The sequence below is a fragment of the Suricata suricatta genome, chromosome 15 (assembly GCF_006229205.1).
Source record: "Suricata suricatta isolate VVHF042 chromosome 15, meerkat_22Aug2017_6uvM2_HiC, whole genome shotgun sequence".
Lineage (NCBI taxonomy): Eukaryota > Metazoa > Chordata > Mammalia > Carnivora > Herpestidae > Suricata > Suricata suricatta.
Window position 1 is genome coordinate 59,337,361 of NC_043714.1, and position 14,979 is coordinate 59,352,339.

Genomic DNA, 14,979 nt, shown 5'->3' on the forward strand with positions numbered 1-14,979 from the left:
CAAGTAAATAAAATCCACTGGCTTTCTTGTTCTTTACTTAATCAGATTGAAAACAACACGTACAATAAACAGGACCGTATATAAGCGAATAGCTCAAACAATGCTCTCAGGAGAATTTGACAATGTGCATTTGCTTCCTGACTTGGAGCTGCTGTGTCTGAGTTCTATCTGCTTTTTAACATACTTTTCGTCATTCCTTTGCCGTTTGCTATTCCCTCTCCTGCAGTAGCCTACCTTGGAGCCTTTCCCTCCCCTTCTATTTTCTTCTCATTTTCCGGAATTTCAAAACCAGAAGGAAGAGCTTGTGAGGTAGATGGCACCATTGCTCCTTATTATTTACTGCCTTTTTGTAAAGGAGTATATACGACCGCCCATTGGCATGGATCTTGCAGGACCGCATCCCTGTGGAAAGAATACTTGCCTCCTCCATTGGTTTCATGGGTTCTGGTTTCACCAGCCAGCTGTGGCTGGTAATGACAAATGCCTCATAAAAGCAGAAGCACTGAGGGGCCCCTGGGGGGCTCAGTCAGTTGAGCATCTGACTCTTGATTTCGGCTTAGGTCATGACCCCAAGGTTGTCGGATTGAGTCCCATGTCAGGTTCTCCACTGAGCATGGAGCCTGCTTAAGATTCTGTCTCTCACTCTGCCCTTCTCCCCCACTCATGCTCTCTTTCTCTCTCTCAAATAAAAAAATAAATAAAATAAAATAAAAAGCAGAAGCATTGAGACCCCTGCCTTGTTCTGCCATTCCTCTCTTCCCTCTGCCGTGAGAAGGGCAGACCCCAGCTGGAGGCTGTTCCTGCACCCTGGATTCCAGAATAAAGAGTACCCAGAGCCACACTTGGCCTAAAGTCAGCCTACCGAAATATGAGCATGAAAAGCAGTTTTCTTAGTACAAACCACTGAAACTCTCTTTTGTAGTCACAATCTTGCAAAACTTGACTAATACATGCATGTTATCATTGTACATTCTTTTTAAATTCTTTAGGGGGGTTTATTTTTTGAGATAGAGACAGAGCATGAGTGGGGGAAGGGCAGAGAGAGAAAGAGAGGGAGAGAGAAAAAGAGGGAGACATAGAATCTTAAACAGGCTCCAGGCTCTGAGCTGCCAGCACAGAACCTGGTGCGGGGCTCGAACCCACGAACCATGAGATCATGACCTGAGCCAAAGTCGGACACTTAACTGACTGAGCCACCCAGGCGCCCCTGTACATTATTATTTTATGTAAAATATACAAACAAGAGGAGAATTCGTTAGAGGGCGCAAGACAATCTTCATAGAAAGAGGGGCTTCTGCTACAGTTCATGCTGCATGTGTCTCCCCGCCGCAACACAGATCTTGCTTCTCCAGGTACATAAGCTTCAGCATAAGAACCAGCTGCTATTATTTATAACTGTGACTTTTAGCCCCTTCAGAGAAGTCCCTAGCGGCCCTTTCACTTATGACCCAACAATACACAACTGTATGTCTGTTTTTCAGAGAGCCAAAAAGCTATCGAGAAACAAAAAAGCTAACGGAATTTTTCTGGCTACTCTGGCATCTTGTGTACATAGAATAAACCAATACCCTTTGCCAGATGGATATTAACATCACGTTGCAATGACAATTTTCATTTTAAAAAGTATTGTGCTTACATTGTGAAGTAAATAAGAGGTCTCTTCAATTTTTTAAAACTGAAAAACAAGACTTATCTGATTATTTTTCCCATCAACTCCTCACCTTCCGTGGACCCTTTTATATGAAGGCGTTTGTTGAGTTCATCCAATTTGTTCTTCATGTGTGAAAACCAGAAAAGGAAAGGAGAAAAAAAAAAGCAAATCAGAAATGTCCTGTCTTTCCTGCATGCTTCTCTTTACTTAATATCTTGCTAAATTTGAAACAGGATCCTAAATTCCATCAGTATCACAAGCTCTGTAGAGGAATTACTGTTTTATCTCAAACTGACATGCCAGACTTCACTCTCCAGTGGATCTGTGATCATGAGCACCTTCTTTAATCTTTCCTTGACTTTGTTTCCTTTCCTTCAAACTGTGGATAGTCATGGAACCAAATTGGTAAGAATAATTATTTGAGCACATATACGTGTAAATTAATTAGAATAGTGCCTCAATATTCCAGATTAATCCTAGGTACACTAAAGTGATTCCCAAACTTATTTATGAAATCACTTTTTCCAAGGTTGGAAAGTAGTGGCTCAGCAATTCTATCTTTCATTATACATCCTAGGGACACTCTAGCCTATGTGTACAGAAGACGGGTAATAATGTCTACCACAGCATTGTTTGGAGATGCTAACAGCTGGAAGTTACTAAGTGTTCTCAAATAGGAAAAGGAATAAAATCATTATGGTACATTTACTCAGTGAAATATTAACTATTAGCAGTAAACAATGAATGAGCTAAAACTCATGTATTAACGAAAAAATTAATTGCAACAGAATTAACATATAAATGTATAATATGCAAGACTATACCATAAGTTATTTTAGGGTATTATATTAAAGATTAATTAATATATTATTTAAGAGATATACATACATGGAACAAAAGTACAGAGACCTGCCTGGCAATGAGGTACACTGTCTTCAGGATACTAATTACCTTTGGGGTAGGAATGAAGCAAGACTAGTATGCTAGACTACATGCTGAAATTATAACATCTTCTTTCTCATGATGTGTGTATGTGGTATTTATTTCATTAATCTTGTATACTTTTGCAGTGTGTCTGGATTTTTGTTAAGAAAAGGAATGTAGTCTTTTGGAGAAACCCATAGACAATAAAGACAATCCAGAATTCCTCTAAAATGATTTAAGATCGCAAATCCAAAATATTTCTTGTTTTCCAGAAGAAAGGTAATTTAGAAAGCAAGATACCACTAAAGGATGAGTCTAGGGCTATACTTGGAATCCACCTCAAAGGCCGCTTCCTGTTGACTTTGGCAACACAACACCTCCAGCTGAGGTATAAGAATGACATTGCCTTATAGTAATGAGCTTTGTCGGTTCTTGTCAGGAGCAAAGGTAAGAAGGACAAATAAAAGTGGGTAGGGGAAAAGAGCAAGCTGAATTCCTCCAGTGGTGAGCTCTGCCCATCCTGTAGCTCCCAGACCCCCAGGAATCCTGGAAGGTAGCAAATAGTAGAAGGGGACAGGGCGGGAGGGCGGAGAGCTGTGTTCCATTTTCCCGAGGCCTACTAGACAGTTCACACATTTATCCATAATAAAACCACACATGCAAAAGTAACAGATTGTTTTGCTTTGTGTTGGACTCATATCAACTCAGTGTGGTTAACACTGATGACTTCTTGCTGTCAGAGCAGTGATTGGTAACCTTAAAGGACTTTGATCAATATAAAATTCAATAAGCAAACTATGGCTTAATGCTTGTAGTTTGATATTCAAAAACTCCAAACACAATGCCCTGGGTGATTCTATTTGTGCCACCACCCTCCATCCATGCTGCACTTCCCACTGCCCTGCCTTTTATCCTGGGAGACTGACTTCTAGGGATGGTACCAAAGAGCAAGCTTGCCCTCGGGCTCCCAGCTGGCCTCCACCAAGGCAAGGCACCAGTGGGGAGGGAGAGGAGAGAGACAACAGTGGGTATTTACTCCTCTGCTTTCTCTCCCCAGGCTTCAGTGTACTCACAACCCCCATCTACCAAATCCAGTAATTCCCCCCATACAGCTCTCTCTCTCCATGTTCCGGTCCCTTTATTGCTCAGGCCTAGGACTGGCACCCTGCTAGCTCCAGGGTGCCTCACTGTCCTTCACTGCCTTGCCTCTACCCTGCCCAGCCCAGGTAAAGAGTCCTCTCATTAAACATGATTCACCCAATCCTTTTAAACTCTCATTAAAAATCTTTTGTGCATAGGCCATCTGTTTCCTATTGGGACCATGACAGATAGACACATGATCCAGGTTGGAAAAAAAGGGAAAGCCTTTGGTTGGGAATTGTAACTCTGCAGAATAGCAGCATGAATTCTAGTTTTTTGCCTTTTGTTCTCTATACCTATGCTGCCCAATATGTAGCCACAAGCCCTATATGGCTCTTTCAAATTCAAGCAATTAAACAAAATTGAAAATTTAGTTCAAAGGGCTCAAAAAGCATATCTGGTCATTGGCCAGCACAGATATAGGCCATGTACATCTTCACAGAAAGTTCGATTGGACAGCAATGCTCTACACCCAACAAGTTCCTCCATGATAAACATAAAGATTATTTCTACCTTTGGCTCTACCTTATCATCACAGCTACAGCCCAGGTCAAAATCAGACTGAAGGTACATAATCCCGGGATAGTTAGGTCTGGTAACTTCCTCTGGCATGATTGGCCTGAAGGTATTAGAGCGCAGGAGATGATTCAAACTTCCGTGGGTCCCATTATTAGGAGCTGGCTTCAAGCCCAGGAGATCTGGTAAGAAGAAAGAAATCAATTCAGGTGCTTCTTAAATATTTTTGATGAGATATAGTGAGAGTCAAAACTATTCACCTTCCAAGGGTCTGAAAACTCTGAACACAAATCAGAATTTTATAAAGTCAAAATTAGTGGTAAGTACTCATTTCTTAGCTCCTGACCCATTCTAGCCTGAACATGTCTTACCACAGCTTTCTGAAATAGCCATGTTCATTGTCTGACCATAGACAGAGGCATTCCCAGAGAGAAAGAGTGAAGGAACAGGGCCTTGCCCAGCTATTGCTTAAGTCTGTGACAGTTCCTGGGACTACCAGTGGCAGTGGCAATGCCCTCTTGCCTCTCTGAGATTTTTAATTCCACCGTTTGAAGTGAGACTTATAATCAATAAATAATCCCTAGCCTGCCCTCTCATGCACTCCAGAGAAGTATGGAGAGAAGGGAAGGCTTTGGCCCTGTGCCTTGAAAGGCTGCTCTGAAATGAACAGGCTGATTTCATAGCAAGTGAATCGTTGCCAAGCAGGCACACAGTGACTTGCCTAAGCTGAGAGGCAGGACAGGGGAGAGCTAGCAGCCAGGATGGGAAAAGAACCCAGGAGACCCGACTTTCAGACTCCCCCTCTAACCACCAGACTGGCACTCCCTTACTAAATAGGAAAAGTTGTCCTCATTTAACAACTAGAAGCTCAAGGAAGAAAAATACTTAGGAGCACATAAATAGCTGGCGAGGATGCAAGCTGACATTTTAACTGGGCTGCAACAGCAGAGGAGGAGGTGGGGGAAAGCTCTGTAAGGAACCCTTCTGGCTTCACCAGGTCTCTGACCAGTGGTGTCGAACTGGAATGTGATGTTAGATCAGCCAGAGGCTGCCAAGAGCAACATGATGAAAACTCCCCATTAGTCAACTGTTAAAGGAAGACAAAGAAGCCTTAGAAGGGGATGGTATTCTGTCCTTTGAACCAATGGGCAAGTTACACCAATTTTTTGCAGGGAGGTGAAGTGGTCCTAGAAAATGGATACCTCAGTTCTTTCTCTGACCTTGATGAAGTTCGTATGATAACTCAGATCGCTTCATTGGCTTTGATTAAATAAGTGACTTACCACACATAACATTGTAAAGTTCAATGTTTTCAAATGGAGGCACTTTAGTCTTGTACTTAAATGTTGGGCCATAACCTACAAAAACAGTCTTCCAAAAGAAAAGAAAACAAACAAAAACGATTAGGTATTGCTAATATTTAGTAGAAGCCTTCTTCCTATTTATGAATACTGTACAACTTCCCCAGCTCTTCTGAGAATCACCAAAATCCATTCTCAGTTCTGTGGTCCTACCTGCATGCTGTTGACTTTGTTATCAAATCCATGGTCTCCCTGGAAAAAACATTTTCCTGATGGTTTCTTATACACATCCAAAGGTTTCCTACATCGAAACAATTGTAAGATTAGTCAGAATTTCTCATGAAATCCCTCTGAAAAAGCCAATTTTGACACATACACAATCTCTAGGAAGCGGATTTTATAAGCATATTCGTCTCTACTTTATTTGTATCATTGTTGTCGTGATGAAAAGATGATGCTATTCATTTTCCCCAAGTGCCTTTATTTTGACAATTGGCACAGGACAAATGGGGACTCTGAAGAGAAGGCAGCTACCCTCCTGCACCTACATTGGTATTGAGTAAAGCATTTGTCACTGGTAATGTTCTGTCTGCCAATGTGCTTCCCTAGCTCCAAAACTGTAAGATTCTCCACTCACCATGTTTGTCTGGTTCACTTTTTTAAAAAATAATTTTTATAAACATTTATTTATTTTTGAGAGACAGAGAGAGACAGAGCTTGAGCAGGGGCAGGGCAGAGAGAGAGGGAGACACAGAATCTGAAGCAGGCTCCAGGCTCTGAGCTGTCAGCACAGAGCCAGACACGGGGCTCAAACCCACAAACCGTGAGATCATGACCTGAGCCAATGTTGGATGCTTAAGTCTGGTTCATTTCTATATCCCTAACACTGGACTTAAAGTCAAGCACATAATAGGTACTTTTTAAATATGTGATATTTAATCAATGAATGGAGATCTGTATTTTATAAAACTGTTTACATACAAATTTACCTATCAATATAATACAACTAGAGAGTATCACTGAGTGGCAACTTGAACATGTATTAGTGACATATTTAACAAAAGCCCAGGCTCCCATGGACAACACCTCTATTTACAAATAGGAAAGTGAAAACATTGCTCTCTAGGCATCAAAACCACATGACCTTTCTTGTCATGACAAGAAGATGCCTTTTGCTTAGGTGTCATGAGGCACTTTTCCAAAATACTTCCGTGTTTAGTAATAGAAATATTTCCCTGGGTCCTATTTCTATGGATCCTTATAAGTGCCTACAGAATCTGTGGCACTGAATGGACATGCCCGGTAGAAAACAAACTGAACATGCAGGCCCCCACTGTTGGGAAAAGTACTTTCAGCTTGGGATAATCAGATATGTGCCTATGACAACTCAGCAGTGCAAAGTTAAATTAAAACGGTTTACTGATTATTGGGGCGCCTGGGAGGCTCAGTTGGCTCAACACCCAACTCTTGGTTTCAGCTCAGGTCATGATCTCATGGTTTCGTGAGTTTGAGCTCTGTTTCAGGCTCTGCGCTGGCAGCATAGTTTGCTTGGGATTCTCTCTGCCCTTCTCTCTCTGCCCCTCCCCCCTCACACTCTGTCTCTGTCTCTCTCAAATAAATAAATAAATTAAAAAAAAAGAAAAGATTTATGGATTAGTAAAATGCCTGGCTTTGTTCTCCACTAATTTGGTCAACTTTCATCATCTCTCACTTCTACTCAACTACCAGCTTTTCTTCATATCAACCTATCGACTGCACCAAATCTGCTCTTTCTTCCAAGCTACCCCATACATTAAAGGTGCTGAAGACACACTCAGCCAAGCCCACTGTGTCAGTATCTTTGTTAACTATTTCATGAAGACCCACTATGTCTGTTCTAAATGATCTCAATAATTTCTGGTCTTCATACAACTCTCTTCATAATCCTAAATACTTAACTCTGTGTAGAGACCCCTGACAATTGCAGGAGGATATTTATGTATGTGCAACTTGCGTTCCACTAGGTGTTTCATACTGATACACTGATAGGAGTTTCTAGAGGACCACAATCTTATCATCATCTTTTCTCCCTTGTAAACTCATTACCCAAGTAGAGTGCATATAGTAGTTGTTCAATTATCACTACAGACCAACTCACAAAACTTTTCTTAAGGAGAAAGTCAGAGCAAGAGTGAGTGGAAAAGGGCTTCTGCCAGGTCTGTGTGGAAATGGATAAACTTTTAATGATTAATTCTTTGGAAGTGCTTAGAATTTCCAAACACATTCTACATCAGATTCAAGAGCAAGAAATGGTGTCTTAAATATTGGAGAGTCTTTTGTAGTTCAAAAGAAGGTAAACATCTAAAATATTTAAGGCAACACTATTTTCTGAAGTCCTCTACACAATGTTGCTACAGGGTAAGTTTTGTCAAATAAGACCAACTCAGTTGAGCCGTGGTTAAATCTGTGTTCTGGGCATACTTTTGACCTACTCAGGCAATAAGAATAGAGGTTAGAATGTAAATTTAAGAAAATGAAAAGAAAGAGGAAGAGAGAAAGACCACACAGAGATGCACTGAGAGACTTCAAAGAGACACCAAGAGGCTGAGATCCAGCAAACAGAGACATGTTGGCTCAGCACTAATTGTTTATCTAGCAGAAAAAGTCTTTGGAAATGGTGGAATTTCCAACTGAGATTTCTTTGTTTGATGGCTAAAAACCATATAGCATTCCAGCTGACAAAGAGGTGGTTATGAAGGTCAAGAACAGGGATAGCCAGTCCCCAAGGTACCTCGCGACATGCCATCTGCGGTCCACCAATAAATGGATGTCCTCAATTCTTCTGTTGTTGGCATAGTGCAAACGTTTAGGAAGGTGCTGTTTCATGTAAGGCTTAAAGTGCTGATCTGGTTTTTTGCACTGAAATAGAAATGGAAATTGGACTTTTACATGGAGGATTTTCTAGAAAAAGTCCTACATATTCTCTCTCTAGAAAGTCGAAGGAGGTTGTAAGCCAAACAAAAGGTAGGTCAGTGAATAAATGGAATCTGTTATGCCCTATCAAATAATACAAGCTAAAAACAAGTAGGTTCAAAGGGGATTTGAGAACTTGGTAGATGACATGGAAGCTTATCAGAGGGTAGTTTGGAATTTTTAAGATACATTCCTGACTTGTGAGACTATCACTAGCAGCAACTCTGACTCGAAAGTCTTTTCCAACTCCTTGGAGTCCAGGATGGGAGGCGGGGGGAGATGGGCACTCAGGCCCGTGTGATGACATCCTGTGTGGTGGGGAGGATGATGGGGCAGGGTGACGGGCAGATCTGCTTCAGAGAGAGTAAGGGTTTGTTTACTCATGCGCAAACGCTGTTCCGTTCTAATGGAAAGAGCAAATATTCTCAGCTTGTGTCATTGCCAAGACCATTAGGGAGTCTGCAGCTGTCCAGTTTTGAAGTTTTGAGAACTCTTAGAGAAACAAATATATGGGATTGACGGGCAGTTAGAAAAATGTGCCTCCCGCCCCACAGGGTAGGTGAACGGAGGAGGTGAGGGGGTGGAAGCCGCTCCAAGGGCAGAGGCCCAGCAACCTGTGACACTTACCGTGAGATTAGCAATAATGGCTTTAGGGTCATCTGTTCAAAGAAAGAAGGAGAGCAATTTCAAAAAAGATGACAATAATCCCTGAGGGAAATAATTTTTCCAGCAAAAGACTCAATTATTTCTCTTCCCCCCACCCCTACCACCCAGAAGAGCTATCACGCTAGGCTCTGTTTAAAATATATGTAAAATTGTGTGTATTTAATATTTTGGGTACATGAATGCAGCTATGTAAGTGGAAATACTCCTATGGTAAGTTTCCCGGCAAGGTCTGGCTCTCCTCTTCTGGAAGGGAATTCCTCCTCCCAGAGCACAAAGATAATGCTAGGTAAACATCTTCTTGAAGTTTCCCCAATAGTCCCTCTGGATCTTGGTTTCCATTTACTGGCAATCTGACATCAGGAACAAAACTGAGTATTTGGGGCTTTTAGTGTAACTCCCTATTTATCTACAGATCTCTGAAACAAGCTATCATCCACTTTAAGATGAATCTTCCACTCCATTGAGTTATTTTTTTCTAAACGGAATTTTGTTTCCTCAATAACATCATGGGTCTAATTAGGTAGCTTGCCCTCTGCAGCCACAGACACACACATAGATGCACCCCCTTTATTTTTACTACTAGCAAACAAAAGGTATTTTAGTCCATACCCTGAACTAGCTAAAAGCAAAACTATGTAAATGATGGCTGTGTATAAACTGTGGACAGGATTACATTATCTGAAGTCCCCTTTCGGGGAGTGTGGAGAGAAAGAGCAGATTGTAGGTTGGTTGGATTTTGTTTTGTTTTCAAAAAATTTGCTTTACTATGTTATTACAGAATCAACAGAAAAGGAAAGCAGCACAGGGAAGAGATACCAACACTCGTGGAGCAGCCTGCCCTGAAATTGTAAAAAAATTTTAATGTTTATTTATTTTTAAAGAGAGAGAGACAGCAGAGAAAGAGAAAGAGTGTGTGAGCAGGGAAAGGGCAGTGAGAGAGAGAGACACAGAATCTGAAGCAGGCTGCAGGCTCTGAGCTGTCAGCACAGAGCCCGATGTGGGGCTCGAACTCACAAACCATGAGATCATGACCTGAGCCAAAGTTGGACACTTAACTGACTGAGCCACCCAGGCACCTCGACCCTTAATGAAATTTAAGTATCAGTGGAGTAGGTCATATCTGTCATGTCTGGCTGTATACCCAGGAGCTGTTCATAGCAGGCACTCAGTAAGCATTTGTTAATAAAGATAATTAAATATTTGCTCTTATTTTTTTGAAAATGAATGACTGGGGCGCCTGGATGGCTCAGTCCATTAAGTAGCTGACTCTTGGTTTTGTCTCAGGTCAGATCTCATGGCTCATGAGTTCTAGCCCCATGTCAGGATCTGCGCTGACAGTGCAGAGCCTGCTTGAGATTTCTTTCTCTCTCTCTCCGTCTCTCTTTGTTCCTCCCCTGCTCGCTCTCTCTCTTTCTCTCTCTCAAAATAAATAAGAAAACTTAAGAAAAAAAAAAGAAAAAAATGCATGACTAAGCTTGCCTTGAAGTGTAAATACACACTCTTCAAAGACACTTTTCAGAATCTGAATTCTAAAGCTATGAAATCCAAAGCTGAAATATGGATTCCACCCTACTTAAACTGAGGTTAAATTTTAGTTGCGTTTTTTAACGGAAAGCAAGTAAGTAATAATAGTAGCAACACTGTTAACCCAAATTGTGTCCCTATCCTGTGCAGTCTCTCTGTGAGAACTTGTTAGGCACTTTCTCTCAGGTCCTTCACAGCTCCTCTGGGGGGTAGGTGCTAACAGAATCCTCACTAAGCCAAAGGGTATTTAGATGAGAGGGGCTTCTACACTGAGACCCGAGCAGTCTGACTGAGTGAGCCATGCTCTGAATTTCTATCCTCCGTGGACTCATAAACCACAATCCATCCTCAAAGGGAACACACAGGGGAAATCACGTTCTTTGATGATGAAGAAAAATAAACAGCCCGGGGCCATCTCGTGCTCAGATAAATCCCAGAGAACTACTGGAAAATAACAAATGCCTGCGTCCATGCGTGGGACACCAACTTTCAGTTCTCCAGTTCTCAGGCCTCTCCGGCCGACAGCTCCCACTGTGCATGAGGGGAAGTGCCCCCCCCCACATGGCGGTGCTTAAATAACAACTAGGGAATCTGGGTTCACATCCCAGCTCTGCCACTTCTGAGCTCTCTTGTTCTCCTCACCAGTAACTTCACCTCTCTCTGAGCCTTGATTTCTACTCTCTGCCAAAGGGGATAATAACACTTGTCCCACAGGGTTATGAGAAGGATTGGAGAAGACTGTACACCCATCTAGCTGAAATAGTGATGTGACCAAGACATCATGGTCAGAGCGAACATTGATACAGCTTGGACTATGTGCTAACCAGTGATATATAGCTAAATCTCCCATCAATCTTTCCAACAACCCTTATTTAATAGAAGAGGAAACTGAGGCACAAAGCTTCTAACTAGCTTGCCCAAGATCGTAGAGTGACCACGTGGCCAAGCTGGGATTTGAACCTAGACATCCTGCCACCCTTGTCTTTTCACCCTTTCACAGGATGAAATCACATATAGGAAAGCGTTTGTGACGGATGAAATATTTAATTATTCGTTGTTATTATTTCATTGGTCCCAAGTAGGTTTTCTTTTCCCCTAAAACAACCTCCTCCTTCCCTTTATCATTCCATTTACTGAAAGAGCTTTCAATATAGACAAAACCTTTCTTGCATAAGTCCTAAAATACAAGTGCTGATTCAAGAGCTACCATAGTGACCTGTGTCCTGTCTCTGGCCAGGGCCTTCCTGTCTCAAGTGAGCAGAGAAGGGAGGCCCCCAAGGACAGAAAGGGCATGGAAAAGAGACAGCAAAAACATAGACAATTTGTTTATTTTACAACGTTGCCTAGAGCTGACCTTGGAAGAGTTCCCATTTGTGTTGACTCAGGAACGCAGTTTGGGAAAAACTTAATTTTCCAAAGCTTTACGCTTTTGCCAATGGTTTCTTATTCCCAAAGCTAAAACCTCTAAAGGAGTTTTTTCTCCCCAAATTCAGCATGTCTCCAATAAAACTGTGGGCTTCTCAGAAGCTAGGCAGACATAACCTAAAACAGCTTAGTCTATAAAGAAAGGTTCTTGTCAGTAGCATATCATAACCTGAGTGTGTACAATATAAGTGATAAGATAGTTCCTATTGATTTCTAATCTTTCAAAATGGCTGCCACTTCTTAAGGGGTCTGTGAGTCACTTTCATAAAACTGAAGAGCCCCCTTTAACTGGGCTCCTAGGGACATTCAGAATAGTCTGAGTGTGGTTCTGCCAACCCTGTCAGAGACTCCCCGGCCTCAGCTAGAGAGTAAGCCTGAACCTCTTGTTGAAATGTTCCTCTGCTGTAAACAGAAGTTTATGGTTATACGCATGTCTCAAATTAAGTGTATTTTCCACATAAAGAAAACAAGAGCAAATATTTACATAATGCTATCATGTGCCAGGACCCACTCTGAGTGATATACATAGATTTATTTTCACAACAGCTTGATCCAGTAACTGTTAGTACATCCCATTTTTCAGATGAAAAAGTTGAGGCTTAGAGTTTGTACATAACTTATTCAAGGTCACTCAGCTAAGAAGTAGCAAAGTTAGGATTTTTATGTAAGTATTTCAGCTTCAGAGAACAAGCCTATACCTACTCTATTATATTATCTTTCTAACAACTGAGCATTCTAAGAATCAACTTACATTTAGCATTATTGCTAAATTTGGACCGAATTCTTCCTAGAGTTCCAGGCACTAATGTAATGTCATCCACATTAGTCAGGTAATTGCTTAAGAACTCCGTTCTGTCACATGTGACATCTTCCATTCCTATAGGGAGGGGAAAAAAAAGTATTTTCAGGTGATTGTAAACTTAATATCCTGACACAGACACTAAAAATAACACCAAGGCATCTCCCAATTCATTTGTAACAACTTAATGTGAGGATCCTCCTCTTTTGAGACTTCTTAAATTGACTTTAAATTTTTTAATGCTTCTTTATATAATCGTTTCTCCAGATTTTGATATAGGCACATCATCTTGCAGTGCCAGAGGGTGAAAAATGCATCATCTGCATGATCATTTTAAGTCATTCAGCAGGAACAACAAGACAAAAGAAGTAACCATGATCTTCTTTTTAAAAAGCTATTTACACAGTCATTATGGAAAAGATCTACTCTTACAAAAAAAAAAATCCTAGATTGCTTCAAACCTTTCCCAGCTGGGGGTGGTGTAAATGACTGGAATACATAGTTCTGTGTCTCTTTTACAAAATGTCATTTTCCAATTCTCTCTCTCTAATGTATCTCCTGACTTGAGTACATAATCACCAGTCCTCGGTCTGTCTCCACTGGTGGCCTTGGATGTTACGACAAAACAATACTGGCAATAAGAGATGAGAAAAAAAATGTCAGCCCCAATGACCACCCAAACTGAAAAACAAAATATTGCTGAAAACAAGTTGTAAACAATGTAATCAGTCAAAACTGAAAGCTAGAAACTCAAACACAAAAAGGGTCTAGGTAGGGAATTTTTTTAACCAACAAATATTCCTACCCTACCCAAGATCTGTTTCCTGCCCCCATCAAAAAAACCTCTTAATCAATATTAAAAATAGATGAATAAAAAAAACAACATAAGCTCAAATGTCAGAATAATAGACTATGAGGACTGGTAGAAACATTTATGGTCATTTTGGAATTTATGAGATGACAGAACAATGAAGATTTCATGCACGCTTTGCACAATCCAATATATGGATTGAAAATAAGTGATTCTGTAAAGGGCATCCTAAGGTTGTGGAATAAAGAAATAGAATCCAGAGTGGCACAGACCTGATAAAATCCAAATGATCACCTTCTGAGATCCCAGATCAAGACACCCCACCCCTTTTGCAATACAAACGGGAATCAAGAAAGACAAAAACATAGCCCAACATAGCACAAAGTTTATATAACTTGTCTTTTTACACTTAAACCATCAGAAAGAAAAAATAATGAACAGCTACTGTTTTAGTGCACTGTTAACTCAGGAAGAGGAAGTCTCAAAACAAGACTGGAAGGATCTTCCATTTGGTGTATGTCTAGGAAGTCACTCGTGCCTCCCCAGTGGTAAACTGTCTCTCTTGAATTCAAAGACCATATGTGAAGAGCTTCTCAAGGGTCATCACCTCTCACCCTCTGGCCTGACTCTCTGGAGGTAGTATTAGTGGTTTCATTCTACAGACGAGGAGGCCACATATGAGAAGTTGGCCCTTCAGTGGCACAATGCAATTTGAACTCCACTGAAATTACTTCTTACCCCAAAGCCCAGCTCTGAAACATGAGACCATACTACCTTTTAAGAAAGCGATGTGAAATGACATATCAGATAAAGGGCTAACTTCGAAAATATACAAGGAACTCACCAAACTTCACACCCACAAAACAAATAACCCAGTGAAGAAATGGGCAGAAGACATGAACAGACACTTCCCCAAAGAGAACATCCAGATGGCCTACAGGCACGTGAAATGATGCTCAACATCACTCATCATCAGGGAAACACACATCAAAACCACACTGAGATACCACCTCATGCCAGTCAGAGTGGCTAAAATGAACAAATCAAGAGACTATAGATGCTGGAGAGAGTTTGGAGAGACGGGCACCCTCCAACACTGCTGGTGGGAATGTAAACTGGTGCAGCCTCTCTGGAAAACAGTGTGGAGGTTCCTCAAAAAACTATCCATAGAATTCCCTTATGACCCAGCAATAGTACTACTAGGGATTTAACCAAGAGATACAGAAATGCTGATACATAGGAGCACATGTACCCCAATGTTCATAGCAGC

At 41.2% G+C, this 14,979-nt stretch overlaps 1 protein-coding gene across 7 annotated transcripts in view; it reads right to left on the reverse strand.

Moving 5' to 3' along the window:
• The window catches only part of ENPP2 (ectonucleotide pyrophosphatase/phosphodiesterase 2), a 105,577-nt gene that overhangs the window by 17,614 nt on the left and 72,984 nt on the right, over positions 1-14,979 (reverse strand). For 5 of the 7 annotated variants that reach the window (XM_029923368.1, XM_029923364.1, XM_029923362.1 and 2 more), the window contains 7 exons: positions 12,851-12,976; positions 9,112-9,143; positions 8,303-8,430; positions 5,746-5,833; positions 5,515-5,602; positions 4,229-4,413; positions 1,722-1,773 (listed from right to left, as the gene is read on the reverse strand). In XM_029923368.1, the coding sequence (XP_029779228.1) occupies positions 1,722-1,773; positions 4,229-4,413; positions 5,515-5,602; positions 5,746-5,833; positions 8,303-8,430; positions 9,112-9,143; positions 12,851-12,976 (699 nt within the window). The remainder of the gene's footprint in view (positions 1-1,721; positions 1,774-4,228; positions 4,414-5,514; positions 5,603-5,745; positions 5,834-8,302; positions 8,431-9,111; positions 9,144-12,850; positions 12,977-14,979) is intronic. The other 2 variants (XM_029923363.1, XM_029923365.1) reach the window with 1 other exon arrangement.